Here is a 20388-nt window from a genome sequence, read left to right as displayed (position 1 = left end):
ATTTCCCTCCTTTAGCCAATTTGTCAAATTTCTGGCAAGGGAGGCCAAAATTGCCTGCAATTCTGTCACATCATTGCAGTCACTAAAACAAGGTGAAGCTGAAAACCCAAAAGTCCAAAAACAACAAAACTTCAGAGCAAAGACACTGACCACAAGTTCCAGCGAACAGACTTTTATTACATGCACTTTCTGTAAGAAAACTGGGCATACTTTGCACAAATGTAGGAAGTTCATGCAGAAAGCGGTTTCAGACAGAATCAAATTCATTCGAGTTGAAAGTCTATGCTTTGGGTGTCTCAGGTCTGGTCACCAGTCAAAGAGCTGCAACAGTAGAAGTGTCTGCGACATTTGCAATAAGCGGCATCCTACCTGTCTGCATGAGGAGCGAGACAAAAAAGAACAAAGACCGCCACAAGCCAAGCAAAATCCAAGTCAAGAAAGATACAGAGAAATACCTCAATCATCCCAACATGAAGAAACCACAACTGCTACTTCCAATAGAGTAATACTTGGTGAAGTTAATGCACAAACAGCTGCAGTAATTCCTGTCTGGCTTTCATCCTTAACTCAACCAGAAAAAGAAGTCCTTGTATATGCTCTGTTGGATTCTCAAAGCGACACAACCTTCGTTCTAAGTGAAGTAGCTGAAGTCTTGGAAGCAGACAAAGAACAAGTGAAGCTCAAGCTCTCTACTATGACCTCAAGAACTACAGTAGTAAGCTCTCAAAGAGTAAATAACCTACAAGTCAGAGGCTTTTACTCCGGTAAGAACATCTCCTTGCCACCCGTCTACACACGCGAGTTTATTCCAGCCAACAAATCGCACATACCTACAAACGAAACCGCTAAAGCATGGTCCCATCTAGAGCACCTCCAAGAAGAGATTGCACCTCTGCAGGACTGTGAAGTAGGTCTGCTTATTGGGTATAACTGCTCACAAGCTCTACTTCCAAAGGAAGTTGTGTTTGGCGAAGATCATCAACCTTATGCACAGCGTACGGACCTTGGATGGAGCATTGTTGGCCATAGGCATCCCACTGTAGACTACGGTGATGCCATCGGAATTAGTCATCGCATAGTAGTGAGACAAGTGACACCAGGTGTGGAGCCTTCTCTCAATCTCAAAGCTGAAGTACACTATGTGAGCCGAAACAAAGTAAAAGAGATCACTCCCTCAGACATTATAAAGGTCCTTGAGTCTGACTTCTCTGAAAAAGCTGGAGAAGATAATCTGGTGTCTCAAGAAGATCTCAAGTTCCTGACGAAGTTGAGAGAAAACATCACACAGAAACACAATGGTCACTACGAAATGCCATTACCGTTCAAAGAGGAAAGACCCAAATTACCTAACAACAAGACATGCGCAACACATCGACTGCACTGTCTAGAAAGGAGATTAAAGAAAGATCAACAGTATTACAAAGACTACGTAAACTTCATGGACGATATTATTTCACGTGGTGAAGCGGAAAAGGTTCCAGAGGAAGAAATTGACAACAGTCCGGCCTGGTACATTCCACATCATGGAGTTTATCATCCACGAAAACCAGGAAAATTACGTGTAGTATTTGACTGTTCTGCCAAGTTTAAAGAAACATCTCTCAATGACTACCTGCTTACCGGTCCTGACTTGACAAATACATTGGTGGGTGTTCTATGTCGCTTCAGAAAAGGTTCCATTGCAGTCATGTGTGACATTGAAAGGATGTTTCACCAGTTTCACGTGAAAAGGGAAGATCAAGATTATTTAAGATTCCTTTGGTGGGAGAATGGCAACTTGGAAACCATACCATCAATTTACAGAATGAAGGTCCACTTGTTTGGAGCAGCCTCTTCTCCTGGCTGTGCCAACTTCGGCCTGAAACATCTGGCAGGACAAGGACGAGGTCAGTTCAGTGAAGACTCCATACGCTTCATTCAAAGAAATTTCTATGTTGATGATGGTCTTGCAAGTGTCCAAACTGAGAAGGAAGCCATTCAGCTTGTCAAAGAATCAAGAGAACTTTGCTCCACTGGCAAGCTAAGACTCCACAAGTTTGTTTCCAACAGTGAGATAGTGATGGCAACCATCCCAGAAGAAGAACGTGCCACAATCAAAGATCTAGACATGGCCTTGAGTTCACCGCACATGGAGAGAGCTCTAGGAGTAGAATGGTGCATCACATCAGACTCATTCAAATTCAGAGTTCAAGTAAAACTTAATCCACTAACAAGAAAAGGTGTGCTCTCTACTGTAGCCTCTGTGTATGATCCCCTGGGGTTCATGGCACCCTTTGTCCTTTTGGGGAAACAAATACTCCAGCAAATGTGCAGAGAGAAAATTGGCTGGGATGAGGAACTTCCGGAAAACCTAAGACCTAAGTGGGAGTCCTGGATCAGAGACCTGCCCAATCTTGCTGAAATGCAAATCAAAAGGTGTTTTTTACCTTCAAATTTCGGCAAAGTGAAAGGATATGAACTTCACCACTTTGCAGATGCAAGCGTCTCTGGCTACGGTGAATGTACCTACCTTCGAGCCATTAACATGTCCGATGAAGTTCATTGCTGTCTGGTAATGGGCAAGTCAAGAGTGTCACCAACCAAGGTCACAACTATTCCGAGACTTGAGCTTTCTGCGGCAGTTGTTGCGGTTCGAACTAGTGACATGCTCCAAAAGGAATTAGAAATCCAAGATCTGCAAGAGTTCTTTTGGGCAGATTCGACAGTCGTTCTTGGCTACACAAACAATGATGCCAGAAGATTTCAAGTTTTCGTAGCCAACCGCATACAGAGAATCAAGTCAAGTACAATGCCTGAGCAATGGGCTTATGTTGCCTCTGAGAATAATCCGGCAGATCATGCCTCTCGGGGTTTAACTGCAGAGCAACTTAAGAACTCAAACTGGTTCACAGGTCCAAAGTTTCTTTGGTGTAAAGAACTACCTGAAAGAGAACCCAAGGTGGGAGAAATCAGACCGGATGATCCCGAGCTTCGCAAGGTGCTTGTGTGTAATACTAAAGCCAAAGAAGATAGATCTTTTCTGGATCGCCTACAGAAATTCTCTGATTGGTCAAGAGCAGTAAAAGCAGTTGCCAGATTGAAACGACAAGTCAAAGAATACAAAGGTGTGAAGCAAAGAACCACGCAACGAATGGAAGCTAGCAAGGGTCACAGAAGTCTATCCAGGGTCAGATAGTAGGGTGAGAAAAGTAAGGTTGCTAGTTAGTAACACTACATTTGACAAAAAGGGAAAATCCATAACTAAAACAGTGTTCCTTGAAAGGCCCATACATAAAGTTGTTACTCTGCTTGAGGCAGACTAAGGAGTTTATTGTTTTTATTGAAACTCTATGCTAAATATTTAAATACCAAAAGGTTAGAAGTTTTGTTTATAAGTTTATTGGCAACATCCATTATGTGTAGAGAAATCCACATTAAGGTTTGTGTGATTTGGTGGGAGTGTCATTGTCACAACATTATAATAATGTATAATTTGTTTTCAACCAATGTCATAATTTAGAATTATAAATCACATTTAGTATTATTTAGTGATTTTACTTGGTAAAAGTGAAGTGCTTTTATTTTGAAGTTTCCGCGCAAGGTCTTATGGGGACGTACGCGTGTGAGAGAGTCGTCAAGCTAACAGCAAGAGAAGCATGGACAATTTAATGCTCTGATAAAAGTGTTAAGGTTGATATAGTGGATGTCAGCGATCTAAGGAAACATTTATTCCATTGTGTACAGCATGCAGCCAACGAGGTATGCTGTTTTGTGTCTGTATTTTACTTTGGTGAACGTTATTTTACATGCTGCGCATGCCATTGTATGTTCATATTAAGCTAATGCAGTCTTTATTTTCTCGTTATACTGTATGTTTAGTTTTCACGGTGGATACGGAGAATAAGCTTCAAATAAACCCGTTGCAAGAAAACCACTTGTGTCTGCCAGTGCTTCGAGGGAATTACATTGACTCTAGGGGTCTCACAACAAAAAATCAAGTCAGGAATCTTGGTGTGATTCTGGAGACAGACCTTAGTTTCAGTAGTCATGTCAAAGCAGTAACTAAATCAGCATACTATCATTTAAAAAACATTGCAAGAATTAGATGTTTTGTTTCCAGCCAAGACTTGGAGAAACGTGTTCATTCCTTTATCACCAGCAGGGTGGACTATTGTAATGGGCTCCTCACTGGCCTTCCCTTACACTGGCTTCCAGTTACATTTAGGATTGATTTTAAAGTACTTTTACTCGTATATAAGTCACTAAATGACCTAGGACCGAAATATATTGCAGATATGTTCACTGAATATAAACCTAACAGAGCACTCAGATCATTAGGATCGAGTCAGTTAGAAATACCAAGGGTTCACACAAAACAAGGGGAGTCTGCCTTTAGTTACTATGCTGCCCGCACTTGGAATCAGCTTCCAGAAGAGATCAGATGTGCTAAAGCATTATTCACATTTAAATCTAGACTCAAAATTCATCTGTTTAGCTGTGCATTTATTGAATGAGCACTGTGCAATGTCCGAACTGATTGTACTATATTTTCACTGTTTTTTTTTATTTTTATTTTTTTATGTAAAATCATTTTCTAACTGTTTTTAAATTCATTTTAGTTAAGTAGTTTTTTTCATCATTTTAAAAGTTGTAAAATTGCTTGTCTTTATTTTTATTATTTTTCTTCATGATTATTTTACTTTATTTTATGTAAAGCACTTTGAATTACCATTGTGTATGAAATGTGCTATATAAATAAACTTGCCTTGCCTTGCCTAGTAATAAGTAGACATTTAAAATACATCAATAACTGATATCATAGTTTAAAACAGATAAAATCAGAGTTTAGGCTTGCTTTATGTGTTGCTCGACGAGGATTTCTCTATCGTTGTGACTTAAAATCCTGAGGACACAAAAAGGCGTGGAACTCCTGCCGCTGAGTGAAGAAGAGGTGGCGTTACGAGGATTCTCAGACAGTTGAAGTGTCCAATGGAGTTAAGAGATTTGCTCTCAATCTATTTTCAACGCTTTAGATTGTTTACCACGTGGGGTTTGACCAATAGCATTGAACTGTGAAAAAATATGAAATAGACAAAATTTGGACATGCAAGGATTCTGCACGACAGTGACGGTATTTTAATAAAGGTGTTCCATTCCAATGCTAACTTGATTCAATTGGATCTGTGGTTCATATGAATTGTATAGTATACTGTGCCTTATGAAATGTATCATTATTAAATGTATCATAAATATAGATCAACACTTACCTAATGTAAGTTGCTTTGCAGTAACAATGAATTAGTCAAAATTCTTCTCACCACTGATAATGTGATATGTACTTGAGGCTATTTTGTCCAGTGTTCTTTCATTTTGGACACCTCATACATTGAGTGACTATTTGTCATGCTATATTTACATATTTGGTATTGCTGGATTCAGCACAGCCCCACCTTTCCAACAAGCCATCAGGTATCTCGAAAACTAAAGCACTTTTTGACCATTTGTCACTAGCCTAGATGGAGACTCCAGTAGCTTCAAACACGTGTTTTGCTGCTCAGCGGTGGCTTTTTACAGCTGGTATTGCAATACAGTTCATTTGTTTGACAGAAACTTTCTTAATAAATCTTCATCTTACCAAGATCGTATGTGCTTCTACAGTAAGTCAATTACAAATCTTTTGACAGTTCAATAATATTTTTTTTTCCTTTAGCAAAATATTGTTTGTGTTGATGCCTTTTGCAAGATATTGCATTGTTTCATACTTTTCATCTTCAGAAAGATCTTTCTTCCTCGTTATATTTTATGAGAACAGTGACTTGCTTAATAATGTGGAACAACCTCTTTATAGGGTTTCCATTTACCCAAGAAGACCTGGCAAACTCTTGACCAAACCAGTCTGAGATTGATACCAGTAACCTGAAATGATGTGAAAAACAACTCAAACAAAAATCTGACTCTTTATTGTACCAAAATCCCAATATGTTACGTGCATAATAATTTGGAACACGGTGTATTAATAATGACTGTTTTTAGTTTTGCGTCTAGAGTTTTGACAGATGACATCAACGTCCTGAATTTGGTGACAAAAAAAAAAAAAAATATTATTATTACTATTTTTGTTGTTTAAATGGATCTCATATCGTTTTTCGAGCTGAAACATGAAAAGCAGATTTTTTTAATGACATTATTTGTTAGCATTTGGACATTCTATGCACCACGAAAGACTACGGGAAGAAAATCACCTTCCTAGAACGAGCCTCTTTCTTGACACGAGTCACAAGACGACTCGGGTGTTTTTGTGCTTCAAGCTGCCCAAAACAACAGCTGTATAAAACACTGCACACGCCCTTCACTGATGCACCTTACATCAAATGCATTTTCAAACTGTTTCTGAAACACACAGAGGAAGACTTTAATCTTTTATCAACTTTTCCAGTTAAACAAGGCAAAAAATTTACACGCGGCTTTGTGCCGTAGCTGATGCTCGCCTTGAGTTTGACCCGATCAGGTCAAAAGGAACATTTCCTCGCAGTGTGTTTTAGTCTCCAAAGAAAGCCAAGAACCTCTGCTCGGTGTTCGCTTGGTTTTTACTGCGTCAAACTGTTTTGCCACTCGAGTATTGCCCTTCAATATAGGAGAAGAAAACACAAGTGCGAGGGGCTCGCGGAGGCGCGCAGACACCGAGCGGCTGGGGTTGAGTCTATAAGGTTCTCATCTGTTGTTTAAGAGCGCAGCGCTGCTCGAGCGACATTCATCTTTGAACTCAGCGTTTGACAGACTGTAAACCCGCTCTGAAAAATGGCAGAAACCGCTCCAGCCCCGGCCGCTGCCGCCCCGCCGGCCAAAGCGCCCAAGAAGAAGTCCGCCTCCAAAGCCAAGAAAGCAGGTCCAGGCGTCGGTGAGCTGATCCTCAAAGCCGTGTCCGCGTCCAAGGAGAGGAGCGGCGTGTCGCTCGCCGCCCTCAAGAAAGCTCTCGCCGCCAGCGGCTACGACGTGGAGAAGAACAACTCCCGCGTCAAGCTCGCCATCAAGAGCCTGGTGACTAAAGGCGCCCTGCTTCAGGTCAAAGGGACCGGTGCCTCGGGATCCTTCAAGATAAGCAAGAAGCAAACCGAGACCAAGAAGAAACCGGCGAAGAAGGCGGCTCCTAAAGCGAAGAAGCCCGCGGCCAAGAAACCCGCTGCTGCCAAGAAGCCCAAGAGCGCAGCTGCAAAGAAGCCCGCCGCTAAGAAATCGCCCAAGAAGGCCAAGAAACCCGCCGCTGCAGCCGCCAAGAAGGCGACGAAGAGCCCCAAGAAGGCGAAGAAGCCGGCAGCGCCCAAGAAAGCAGCCAAGAGCCCCAAAAAAGCCAAGGCTGCCAAACCCAAGGCAGCAAAACCAAAAGCTGCCAAACCTAAAGCTGCAAAGCCCAAAAAGGCAGCCCCCAAGAAGAAATAAATAGCTTATCTTTTATTCCCCAACGGCTCTTTTCAGAGCCACCCACTAACTCTGAAGAAGGAGCAAAAGATCCGTATGTTGACTGTTGTAGAAGTAAATTACTGTAAGACTATCTGAGTTCACCTCGACTCGGTAATTACATGTTATATATACAGACTGAATTTACAAAAGCCACGAATTATTAATACGAACGGAACAATCTATTCATGTTTTTTTTTTTTTTTTTTCATTGACGTTTTCTATTATTATTTTAGACTTATTCAATTTCCCATCACAATTTCTTGAACGTTTTCTCTCGTGTTCTTATCAGTCTAAAAAGCAGCGCGATCCGAAGCCGGTTGTGGAGGCGTGGCACTGGCGATGGGTGTTGGAGGGAAGTTCACGGATTGGTTTAAAATCTTACAAGGCTCTAGACCAATGGGCGACTGGCATGCTCGTTTAAAATACAGAATAGCCGCGCTCTCATACTGATCTTTTTCTGTTCTCTCAACGTAAGCGTTCTTTCGATCCACAATGAGTGGTAGAGGCAAAACCGGCGGTAAGGCCAGGGCGAAGGCTAAGACTCGCTCTTCCAGGGCTGGTCTTCAGTTCCCCGTCGGTCGTGTGCATAGACTTCTCCGTAAAGGCAACTACGCCGAGCGTGTTGGTGCCGGTGCTCCGGTGTATCTGGCCGCTGTGCTCGAGTATCTGACGGCTGAGATCCTGGAGCTGGCTGGGAACGCCGCTCGGGACAACAAGAAGACCCGTATCATCCCCCGTCACCTGCAGCTGGCGGTGCGTAACGACGAGGAGCTCAACAAACTCCTGGGCGGAGTGACCATCGCTCAGGGCGGCGTGCTGCCCAACATCCAGGCCGTGCTGCTGCCCAAGAAGACCGAGAAACCCGCCAAAACCAAGTGAACACGAGAGGACACGACACTCACAAAGGCTCTTTTCAGAGCCACACACTTCCCCTTAAAGAGCAGCTTGAGTTGATGAAATTTAATAGCTTCATAATTTTACTTCATGTATATCTACATGCATTTAGAGGGTTAGTTCATCCAATAAAAAAACTATGTCATTAATAAACTTATCCTCGTGTTTGATCCCAACACGTAAGACCTCCGTTTATCTTTGGAAAACATTTTAAGATATTTTAGTTTTAGTCCGAAAGCTCTCAGTCCCTAGACTGAAACTGTGTGTATTGGTATGCTGTCCAGAAAGAAATGAAAAACATCAAAGTAGTCCATGTGACATCAGAGGGTCAGTTAGAATATGTTGAAGCATTGAAAACACATTGTGGTCCAAAACTACCAAAAACCACGACTTTATTCAGCATTGTCTTTTCTTCCGGTTCTGTTAAGAGAGTTTCAAACAAAGCAGTTTGTGTAAGTAGTAGAAGACAAGACAATGATGAATAAAGTCCTAGTTTTTGTTATTTTTGGACCAAAATGTATTTTCGATGCTTCAAAATATTCTAACTAACCCTCTGATGTCACATGGACTACTCTGACAATCACATTGACTCCATTGTGAAAAAGGCCCAGCAAAGGTTGTACTTCCTTCGCCAGCTTAGGAAGTTTAACCTGCCACAGGAGCTGCTGAAACAGTTCTACTCAGCCGTCATTGAGTCTGTACTGTGTACCTCAATAACTGTCTGGTTTAGTTCAGCAACAAAATCAGACATCAGACGATTATAGAGAACTGTTCAGACTGCAGAAAGGATTATTGGTGCTCCCCTTCCCACCCTTCAAGAACTGTATACATCCAGAGTGAGGAAAAGGGCTCAGAAAATCACTCTGGATCCCTCACATCCAAGTCACCCCATCTTTGAACTTTTGCCATCTGGTCGGCGCCTCAGAGCCACAAATACCAGAACAGCAAGGCACAAGAACAGTTTCTTCCCCCAGGCAATCTACTTCATGAACAGTTAAATGTTCCCTACTTATACACGTGCAATATCCTTATATTTATTTGTTAACCCTCCATCCTTGAACATTCCTGCATCTCACTCAATCATATTCCATTATCATTTATACCACAATTGTTTATACACTTATTTATTTTTATTTTTTGTCTGTGTGTTGTTGTCTCTGTGTACTGGAAGCATTATGTCACTAAAACAAATTCCTTGTATGCCTAAGCATTGGCAATAAAGCTCTTTCTGATTCTGATAACTTTTGAGCGGGAAACCCAGACTGTCGCTGTCTGTTTGAAAACAGGAAACGCACTGTCATTGGCCGCCTCGCGCTGTGACACAATAGCCAATCAAATGCCGATGGTGACGCACCGCCCAAATGCTGCAGGAGATATTAAAAGTCCCCTGCAAAAGCGCCTAATCATTCCGTTGAAGAAAACAAGACAGGAAACTCGAGAAAATGGCAAGAACCAAGCAAACCGCCCGTAAATCCACCGGAGGCAAAGCCCCGAGGAAGCAGCTCGCCACCAAAGCCGCCCGTAAGAGCGCTCCAGCCACCGGCGGCGTCAAGAAGCCTCACCGCTACAGGCCCGGCACCGTGGCTCTGCGAGAGATCCGTCGCTACCAGAAGTCCACCGAGCTGCTGATCCGCAAACTTCCCTTCCAGCGTCTGGTGCGAGAGATCGCTCAGGACTTCAAGACGGACCTGCGCTTCCAGAGCTCCGCCGTCATGGCCCTGCAGGAGTCCAGCGAGGCTTATCTGGTCGGTCTGTTCGAGGACACCAACCTGTGCGCCATCCACGCCAAGAGAGTCACCATCATGCCCAAAGACATCCAGCTGGCCCGCCGCATCCGTGGAGAGCGCGCTTAAACGCCTGATTTCACAAGCCTCGTAACCCAACCCAAAGGCTCTTTTAAGAGCCACCAAAATCACACTAAACGAGAGTACTTCCACTGTTATACTTGGTAGGGAATTAACACTGCCTAAATCTTTTTAGTGATTTTGCCTTGTTCGTTTTGTTCATTTTGCATTCCCTTCACAACAAAACGTGAATCAAAGCCAAGTGCCGTTTCAAACATGTTAAGTTAACTCGTTAAATTTTCAAAACTATGTCATAGAGGTCTTACGACGCTACGTTTATTTATTTATAAGTTTATTTAATAGGGACCATGCATATTCATGTACATTGTTGTATGAAAATATACCATGTAAATATGACCGAATTAGTAAAGATGAAAAATAGTATCTGCAGTACCTAGGCCTGTGACATAAAAACGAACAAAAATAAATAAATAACCAACAATCATATAACATTCATTAATTATGACAACAGCACACAAATAAAAATATGCATCAACAATACAAAAATTCATAATAACAATGACATTATACATTCACCACTATACTACATTAACAGTGATAATTTATGACTAATAGTGCTGAAAAAAAACGGTATAAGTAGAGGGAATTTCATTATAAATGGTGTTTATTTTCCGGGGAATTGAGAACCGCTCAATTAATATTTGCACTCAGGGTTGGGGTTAAATTACATGACGTTATTCATTGCTCTAACTAAGCTGGGTTGGGTGCGCGCCAAGTGACGTGGAGTGGGCTTCCGTTAGGTCCTGTAAGCACATGTAAAAGGCCTCCCCTGGCGCATGCGGCGTCACACGTTTGTGTTCGTCATTTACGAGAAGTCAGTCAAGCATGTCTGGAAGAGGCAAAGGAGGTAAAGGGCTCGGGAAAGGAGGCGCTAAGCGTCACCGTAAAGTTCTGCGGGATAACATCCAGGGCATCACCAAACCCGCTATCCGTCGTCTCGCTCGCCGCGGCGGAGTCAAGCGTATCTCCGGTCTGATCTACGAGGAGACCCGCGGTGTCCTGAAGGTGTTCCTGGAGAACGTGATCCGCGATGCCGTGACCTACACCGAGCACGCCAAGAGAAAGACCGTCACCGCCATGGACGTCGTGTACGCGCTGAAGCGACAGGGACGCACTCTGTACGGCTTCGGAGGATAAACGCGTCCGTGTTAGCAGAAAACCACAAAGGCTCTTTTAAGAGCCACCCATACTGTCACTAAAGGGGTTAATGTTGAAGTAATGTTGTTTTTCGCTCTAGGTGAAGAGTAGCAATGAAACTTTGGCTAATTAACTCTTTAGAAAAATAAACGAGAATTCGTGTACTTCCGATTTCTTTATTACTTTAGTGTTTTCATGTTTCAGAGTTGAAAATTAAAAGAAAGAAAGAAGAATGGACGTCACACCTCTGTTTATTAGTGAAGTGACATTCAGCCAAGAATGGAGACCCATACTCAGAATTTGTGCTCTGCATTTAACCCATCCGAAATGCACACACACAGAGCAGTGAAGACACACACACACACACACACACACACACTGTGAGCACACACCCGGAGCAGTGGGCAGCCATTTATGCTGCGGCGCCCGGGGAGCAGTTGGGGGTTCGATGCCTTGCTCAAGGGCACCTAAGTCGTGGTATTGAAGGTGGAGAGAGAGCTGTTCATGCACTCCCCCCACCCACAATTCCGTCCGGCCCGAGACTCAAACTCACAACCCTTCGATTGGGAGTCCAAGCCTCTAACCATTAGGCCACAACTTCCCCAACCATTTTAATTTTTCTTAAAATTAATTTTTCAAAATTAAGAGCTGGTGTAATATTAAGCAATTCTTCTGATAGCGCACAGAATGAGAGCATGTTGATTTTTGTATTGCATGGCATTTTCATTGGTTCGTTTGTCGTTTTTTATGAATCAGAGTGATTTGCCAAACAAAAAGAAAACATCAGATGGCAATGGAGCAGAAGTGAAATTGGTAGGACAGCAGAGAAAAATTAGTGTCTAACCGTCGTTGCTCTTCTTTCTCCAAATTGTATGAAGGGGTTTACATTCACATTTATTCATTTAGCAGACGCTATTATCCAAAGCGACTTACAGATGAAGACCGTGGAAGCAATCCATAACAACAAAAAGAGCAATGATATATAAGTGGTATAACAAGTCTCAGTTAGGTTAACACAGTAAGTTACACGTAGCAAGGGATTTCAAATAATATAATAAAAAGAAAACGGATAATATGGAAAAGGATAGAGCAAGCTAGTTGGAGGTCTTTACACATATACACACACACATACACAGACATAATTGCATAATAAATGAAAAGAAAATAGAATACAAAAAGATTCGAAAGGTAGTTAGATTTTTTTAAAGAATAGAATTAGAATAGTGAGTGTTAAAGTTAGAGGGTCAAATAAAGATGGCAAAAGAAAGACGATTCTTGAAGACTGCTAAGGACTGAGTTGGGGAGGTCATTCCATCACAAGGAAACATTTAATTTTAAAGTCCGTAAAAGTGACTTTGTGCTTCTTTGGGATGGCACAATCAAGCGACATAATTATTGTTTAGAAGGCACATGCGCGATATCTGAGACCCATTTGTTTTGTATAAATCAACAAAAAGAGCGGGAACTGAAACAAGCAAACTTATTCATTCATAACGGCTGATGTCGTTCGAACACGGAGCAGCGGGTGGGGCTATCAAGTCACCGCTTGTGATTGGCCCTGCTTCCGCTCGTGATACTTCGAGTTGTCCAATCACATGCGAGTTTATGGGTTCGGTCTATGAAAACACGCAATCAGAAGGCTCCATGTCTCCTGGAAAATTAGCATGGGCGAGTCGATATATGTCTCGGTCTGGCACGTTGAAGTCATTGACTCGTCAGCATCATCATGCCTGAACCAGCGAAGTCTGCTCCCAAAAAGGGCTCCAAGAAAGCGGTCACTAAGACCGCCGCTAAAGGAGGAAAGAAGCGCAGAAAGTCCAGGAAGGAGAGCTACGCTATCTACGTGTACAAAGTTCTGAAGCAGGTTCATCCTGACACCGGCATCTCTTCGAAGGCGATGGGGATCATGAACTCTTTCGTCAACGACATCTTCGAGCGCATCGCCGGTGAGTCGTCTCGTCTCGCTCACTACAACAAGCGCTCCACCATCACCTCGAGAGAGATCCAGACCGCCGTGCGTCTGCTGCTGCCCGGAGAGCTGGCCAAACACGCCGTGTCTGAGGGCACCAAGGCCGTCACCAAGTACACCAGCTCCAAGTAGAGTGTAACCGGACTTCCACCCCAACGGCTCTTTTAAGAGCCACCCACCCTCTCCGTTAAAGAGCTTTAAGTTTTCATGTGCCTAAACTTCACTTGCAGTAATGTTACCTATGACTCGGTCCGAATGACGCCCGGTGTTGCACTTTTATGAATTTAATACTGCTCCTAAAATAAAAAAACGTCTGATGAACGTCAACCTTAATGTGAAATCCCGGACTGATGCTCTCGTGAAGGCGCTCCTGCGTCCTCGACGCAAAGATGGTTGTTTTGCAGTGTAAAATGAACTTAATTTGTTTCACAACAGACCCAATAAAGCCTAGAAAAACAACTTTGAATGAATGACGGGAAATTCGGATCAATTTAAGATTCGGTCGTGGAAATTTCACAGTAGGTTCATTTTAGCAAAGCGTAATTACAATGTTATTTCCCTAACACATCTAGATCGATCGTGAACGTTGTTCACATTACATACATTAACACAACTTATGCTATAAGAGATAGAGAAGATTGATTCATTGTTTACCCGGGTCTTCAGCCTATGATTAGCTCACCTCTTACCTTATGAGTCCTAGGGTTTGAGTCGGTCCTTCATCACGCATAGCCCCAAAAACTAAAGCACGTTGTCTGATCAGGAAACGGAATTGATAAGTTCATCTTTCCAGTCCTTATATTGTCACGTGTCCTGACTGCATTAGATTGAGAAATCAAATTTTCTCCAAAAAAATGGTGAAATGCTCGTTTTCACTCAATATCCTGTTAATCTTGAGTACCTATAGAGTAGTAGTGCACCCTTCATAAATCCAAAAAGTCTTAAGTTTTATTATATTCATAAGAGAAAGATAGTCTGTACCGTTTTTTCCTGGAAAAACACGACCGGCTGGAGGCGTGACGTGTGGGCGGAGCTAAAGAATCACGAGCGCCAGTAAGCTTTTGCGTTGAGAGCGTTTGGAAGCTGTGACATTACCTTGAGGACAAAACCAACCAAAACAAACCATGGCTAACAGTCAGATTCAGCGTATATTTATGATCCAGAATCAGACCCAGAGGCTGAAATTTAACAAGAGCAGCATCAGCAACAACGTCTCTATGTGGTATATATTCCCAGCAAACATTGGTCCGACGGCGATGTGGTGTGGCCGGCCAAAAATAGTCGCGGTAAGACGGCATAAATCGGTAGAAATATGTAACGCAGAAGATTTCCTAAAAATTCATTCAGATATGTTTGTACACGTTTATAGTTCTATGGGGTTTCATGTATAATTGTTTCTTTGACTTTTAGATACATGTAGTTCAATATTTACCCGCGTTGTGAATCGGTTGTGAGAGGACTTCACCTAGTGACGTTATTTACACGTGCATTACACGTCCACCATGACCCTCTCTGGAATCCTTGTGGAATATGCAAAAGCTGTGCTTACACCTTGATTAATACTGCAATATTTAATTAAAGTGCACCAAGTAGTTTTTAAGAGGTTTTAAAGAGGTTGTGAATAGATGTACACAGATGTCTTTTACACGTCTCATCATGCTTTGTGAAAAGATGTCCAAGCAAGACTAGCAGGAAATATATATATATATATATATATATATATATATATATATATATATATATATATATATATATATATATATATATATAAAAGTAAATATATTCACTTTATCTTGTTTAAAAAAATTATAATCACAAAGAGCCCAGTGTGGTTAAGTGATTGCAAAGCAATGCTGCAATTTAATCATTATTTCAACCTGTTTTATATATATATATAATATGCATAGATTCAATAAAAATAATAACAACAAATATTTGTTGTTATTATTTTTATTGAATCTATGCATATACATGTGAAACAGATATATACCCGGTCACAATTTCGGTCTGAGTTGGATGTAATTGCCAAAACGGTGCTGCCAAGATGTAGACACAAAACATACTGATATATTTTGTGATATTACAAAATCCCGCGATAGGATAGATTTCGCTTTATTCCGGAAGTTCCTTATGTATGTATATATGTATATATATGTATAAGTGATGTTCACACTCACGTGATGCCTTTTGAAAACTTTATATATATATGTATGTATGTATGTATATATGTATGTGTGTGTGTACAGTATTGTTCAAAATAATAGCAGTACAATGTGACTAACCAGAATAATCAAGGTTTTTCGTATATTTTTTTATTGCTACGTGGCAAACAAGTTACCAGTAGGTTCAGTAGATTCTCAGAAAACAAATGAGACCCAGCATTCATGATATGCACGCTCTTAAGGCTGTGCAATTGGGCAATTAGTTGAATTAGTTGAAAGGGGTGTGTTCAAAAAAATAGCAGTGTGGCATTCAATCACTGAGGTCATCAATTTTGTGAAGAAACAGGTGTGAATCAGGTGTCCTCTATTTAAGGATGAAGCCAACACTTGTTGAACATGCATTTGAAAGCTGAGGAAAATGGGTCGTTCAAGACATTGTTCAGAAGAACAGCGTACTTTGATTAAAAAGTTGATTAGAGAGGGGAAAACCTATAAAGAGGTGCAAAAAATGATAGGCTGTTCAGCTAAAATGATCTCCAATGCCTTAAAATGGAGAGCAAAACCAGAGAGACGTGGAAGAAAACGGAAGACAACCATCAAAATGGACAGAAGAATAACCAGAATGGCAAAGGCTCAGCCAATGATCACCTCCAGGATGATCAAAGACAGTCTGGAGTTACCTGTAAGTACTGTGACAGTTAGAAGACGTCTGTGTGAAGCTAATCTATTTTCAAGAATCCCCCGCAAAGTCCCTCTGTTAAAAAAAAGGCATGTGCAGAAGAGGTTACAATTTGCCAAAGAACACATCAACTGGCCTAAAGAGAAATGGAGGAACATTTTGTGGACTGATGAGAGTAAAATTGTTCTTTTTGGGTCCAAGGGCCACAGGCAGTTTGTGAGATGACCCCCAAACTCTGAATTCAAGCCACAGTACACAGTGAAGACAGTGAAGCATGGAGGTGCAAGCATCATGATATGGGCATGTTTCTCCTACTATGGTGTTGGGCCTATTTATCGCATACCAGGGATCATGGATCAGTTTGCATATGTTAAAATACTTGAAGAGGTCATGTTGCCCTATGCTGAAGAGGACATGCCCTTGAAATGGTTAAGTAGGTTAAGTAGGTTCCTATCATTTATCATTCAAAATATGGTACTTAAAAGTATTATAATGCTTGCAAACAGACAAAAAAAATAAGTGTTTCTACCATATATGCATATCCAATTCATCGACTTTTTTTATTTTACATCCACAAAGTTTCCAAAAACAAAAAAAAAAAAATTTTTGAAAGTATTTTATACAAGTTAAGTAAATGTATGGTAGCTTGGAACATGCACTAATACCATGTAGAACATGAAAACATAAAATACAGGTATTACCATAGGCGGCTCCCTGAAGAAAAGTGAAAAGTGAAAGTTGCCAAGTATGGTAACCCACACTCAGAATTGGTTCTCTGCATTTAACCCATCCAAGTGCACACACACAGCAGTGAGAAGTGAACACACACCCGGAGCAGTGGGCAGCTATAGATCCAATGCCCCGGAGAGCAACTGGGGGTTCAGTTTTCCCAGTCCATCCATGTGTACCTGTCTCAATCCAACTCATGTCACATGACATCTCATGAAACTGCAAAAAAGCAGTTCTTTTCAGCTGTGATGCAAATGTGCAAGTCACATTTGCTGCACTTCATGTGGACGATCCCCCTGCAGCCAGGGTATTTGCACTTCCCTTTCAACTCCATGACAGGCCAACTCTGCACTCTTACTGCCCTTACCATAAAATATTGCTCTATTCATTTTCTGAAAAGAAGACATAATTTTTTTTTTTTTTACATAAATACAACTATACTACAATAAACACTTCAAATCCTTAAATAACTGTGATAATTGTATTGATGCTACTATCTATAAAAAATCCCAATGGGGAAATACATTACTGCAATTCCACTGTGGTACAGTGCTGCCATATGGCAACGCACCTATTTTTCCATAGTGGTACAGAGTTGCCATATGGCAACCTTGATATTTTCTTAATTTACAGTAAAACTATGTTAGACAAAATCGATTTATGAAATAAAATATTTAATTTACTTACCAAAGATGTTGCAAAAAATCCCCCTTGAGAAAAGATTGTTTAGAAATTAGGTTAATAGAGCAATTTCTGGAGCACCACAACAGGTGTCTTCTGTGTGAGGTTGACCATGGGAAAAGGAGTTTTGGGAGGACATTCAGTTGTCATGTGACTTAAAAACAGCACATCATTGGCTACCTTAAGGCCTAGCCTTTTAATTCCCATAATGTGATATATCGTAGTTTTTTTCAGAATAACAAGGAAATTAGTATAAATTAATTGTTGCCATATGGCAACGTACCATAGAGGGTTAATGGTGGTGAAAGTATTCGGTTGTTAAGTGATGACATAAGAAGCACTGTTTCCGGGACCAGGCCTCAACTCGCTTCACTTGAGAATACAACCTCATCAGCTGTTTATGAGCATTGTTTATTCATATTGATAATTTAAGTTAAACGCTTTTAAACTTACGATATACACTACAGTCTCCGTGCTCACAGCGTCCCAAACACAAATTATATTTATGTATTTTTAAAATATTTATATTTTCATTGTCTGGCTATCTGGGACTTCGGTATGGAGTTAAAGGTTAAGAACTTTTTCGCTAGTATTCACATTGTGAGTTTATATTAGCACCTTTTGTTGTTTTCTCGTGGTAACTGATAGAGCGCTTGGACACAGAAGCGCTGCTACATGACGTCAGACTTAACAAGCGAATAGACTAAACAAAAGCAAAGTACGTGGGTTTAAACACTTGCATGCCATCATGCTGGTCATTTAATGGTGAGAAGAGCAGCAAGCAACACGATAAAGGGTCTTGGCTTGTACCAAAGTTTTAGAAATTATATATACAGCTTGACCCCTCCAGAGAGCTGCATCTTATTTGAAGTTGGTATTGCATTTTGGTTCATAATACATAATGTTCATAAATTTGACACAAAGTAGATTTTTTTACAGGATTTTAAGGTTTTTAACTGGCTTTACCATCAAGAAAAGATGAGCATTTCACATATAGGCCATCTGTACTTTTCACCATCAGAAGGCAGCAGGTGCATAAACACACTTCTTTTGTATTTGTTTCTCAATAGAATTGTGTTCTTCCTTTTTTATTAACTGTATGCAGGAAGACACCCGTAGTGATGCCGCTGAACATACCCTTAAGATGCTGGTCATCCATGGTGCCGATCCAGTCGATGTGTCCATCATTTTGGAAGGAAGGGAGATGTTTCCAGGATGTGGCAGTACTGCTAAAGCTTGCACACTGCTGATGGGGTTATTTATGCCCTCAACCTGGCATACCCCCCAACACTGCGCTACACCTTTGAGGTGTTCCAGAAACTTTTCCTGGACCTGGATGGTGTTAAGATGTCCCCAAAAGTGCAATCTTTGAAGTTGAAGTTGCTCTCCTAAATGCTATCAACATGGTTCGTGCTGTACAATCGAGGCTGTTGGTAGACTCCAAATTACATCTCTATCTTAAAAACTTTTTAAAAAAATTCACTACTTTTTACTTCTTGAAATGTTTTAATGTGTTCCGGTTTTAAGAGCATAAAGAGCACTTAGTGTCAGTTTGAATGCTGTTATTGCATTAAGTGAATTGTTAGATTCTATTTGGGTATTTGGGAAAATGTGTTGGATGGAGTAAAATGAATTTTCCTTTTCTTTAGGGTAAAATTGTTAATTGTTGGTTAATTCTACAGTTATTGTAAATGATCAGAAAGGTTACTGAATGTACCTTAACTACTTACCAGTTGATGTGAATATGTTAATGTTTACATAGTAAACTGTACAACTTTATTGTGTTTAATTGTGATTTGTGATTAAAGTATTTGATGCAGAGTAAATTATCACATTCATGTGGTAACACTTAAAAGCAACATTTACATAATAATAGTAAGTAATATAAATAGGTAAATAGGTAATATTTAATATTCATTAAACTAAGTAATGTGAAATGGACAGACATTATAAAATCTACTTAATTACTTCATAAGAGTAAATATTACAGATTTGTAAAATTTACTTGACATTTTCACTTAATTACTTTTACATTTACTTAATTACTTTTAATAAATACAACTTTCTAAATTAAATATACAGTATTGTTCAAAATAATAGCAGTACAATGTGACTAACCAGAATAATCAAGGTTTTTCGTATATTTTTTTATTGCTACGTGGCAAACAAGTTACCAGTAGGTTCAGTAGATTCTCAGAAAACAAACGAGACCCAGCATTCATGATATGCACGCTCTTAAGGCTGTGCAATTGGGCAATTAGTTGAATTAGTTGAAAGGGGTGTGTTCAAAAAAATAGCAGTGTGGCATTCAATCACTGAGGTCATCAATTTTGTGAAGAAACAGGTGTGAATCAGGTGTCCTCTATTTAAGGATGAAGCCAACACTTGTTGAACATGCATTTGAAAGCTGAGGAAAATGGGTCGTTCAAGACATTGTTCAGAAGAACAGCGTACTTTGATTAAAAAGTTGATTAGAGAGGGGAAAACCTATAAAGAGGTGCAAAAAATGATAGGCTGTTCAGCTAAAATGATCTCCAATGCCTTAAAATGGAGAGCAAAACCAGAGAGACGTGGAAGAAAACGGAAGACAACCATCAAAATGGATAGAAGAATAACCAGAATGGCAAAGGCTCAGCCAATGATCACCTCCAGGATGATCAAAGACAGTCTGGAGTTACCTGTAAGTACTGTGACAGTTAGAAGACGTCTGTGTGAAGCTAACCTATTTTCAAGAATCCCCCGCAAAGTCCCTCTGTTAAAAAAAAGGCATGTGCAGAAGAGGTTACAATTTGCCAAAGAACACATCAACTGGCCTAAAGAGAAATGGAGGAACAT

The 20388-nt window shown here is 40.7% G+C and overlaps 5 protein-coding genes across 5 annotated transcripts; all 5 read left to right on the top strand.

Annotated features, from left to right (window-relative positions):
• Positions 1-6762: 6762 nt before the first annotated feature.
• Positions 6763-7549, top strand: LOC113043820 (histone H1-like). The gene has a single exon (XM_026203417.1). It carries the CDS (start codon positions 6778-6780, stop codon positions 7414-7416), a length of 639 nt encoding a protein of 212 aa, XP_026059202.1. The 5' UTR covers positions 6763-6777; the 3' UTR covers positions 7417-7549.
• A 243-nt stretch (positions 7550-7792) lies between these two features.
• Positions 7793-8391, top strand: LOC113043800 (histone H2A). Its single transcript, XM_026203398.1, has one exon. It carries the CDS (start codon positions 7930-7932, stop codon positions 8314-8316), a length of 387 nt encoding a protein of 128 aa, XP_026059183.1. The 5' UTR covers positions 7793-7929; the 3' UTR covers positions 8317-8391.
• A 1361-nt stretch (positions 8392-9752) lies between these two features.
• Positions 9753-10237, top strand: LOC113043798 (histone H3-like). The gene has a single exon (XM_026203395.1). The coding sequence runs from the start codon at positions 9774-9776 to the stop codon at positions 10182-10184; it is 411 nt and encodes a 136-aa protein (XP_026059180.1). The 5' UTR covers positions 9753-9773; the 3' UTR covers positions 10185-10237.
• A 584-nt stretch (positions 10238-10821) lies between these two features.
• LOC113043829 (histone H4) lies at positions 10822-11380 on the top strand. Its single transcript, XM_026203427.1, has one exon. The coding sequence runs from the start codon at positions 11022-11024 to the stop codon at positions 11331-11333; it is 312 nt and encodes a 103-aa protein (XP_026059212.1). The 5' UTR covers positions 10822-11021; the 3' UTR covers positions 11334-11380.
• A 1654-nt stretch (positions 11381-13034) lies between these two features.
• Positions 13035-13768, top strand: LOC113043640 (histone H2B). The gene has a single exon (XM_026203145.1). The coding sequence runs from the start codon at positions 13060-13062 to the stop codon at positions 13432-13434; it is 375 nt and encodes a 124-aa protein (XP_026058930.1). The 5' UTR covers positions 13035-13059; the 3' UTR covers positions 13435-13768.
• Positions 13769-20388: the final 6620 nt, after the last annotated feature.

This window comes from Carassius auratus, chromosome 25 (assembly GCF_003368295.1).
Source record: "Carassius auratus strain Wakin chromosome 25, ASM336829v1, whole genome shotgun sequence".
Taxonomy (NCBI): domain Eukaryota; kingdom Metazoa; phylum Chordata; class Actinopteri; order Cypriniformes; family Cyprinidae; genus Carassius; species Carassius auratus.
Note: the sequence above shows the minus strand (reverse complement) of the source record. Positions and strands in the feature narration are given on the sequence as shown.

Bases quoted from the DNA above. Each gene is read 5' to 3' on its own strand.
- LOC113043800 (XM_026203398.1), top strand. From the start codon at position 7,930: ATGAGTGGTAGAGGCAAAACCGGCGGTAAGGCCAGGGCGAAGGCTAAG.
- LOC113043820 (XM_026203417.1), top strand. From the start codon at position 6,778: ATGGCAGAAACCGCTCCAGCCCCGGCCGCTGCCGCCCCGCCGGCCAAA.
- LOC113043640 (XM_026203145.1), top strand. From the start codon at position 13,060: ATGCCTGAACCAGCGAAGTCTGCTCCCAAAAAGGGCTCCAAGAAAGCG.
- LOC113043829 (XM_026203427.1), top strand. From the start codon at position 11,022: ATGTCTGGAAGAGGCAAAGGAGGTAAAGGGCTCGGGAAAGGAGGCGCT.
- LOC113043798 (XM_026203395.1), top strand. From the start codon at position 9,774: ATGGCAAGAACCAAGCAAACCGCCCGTAAATCCACCGGAGGCAAAGCC.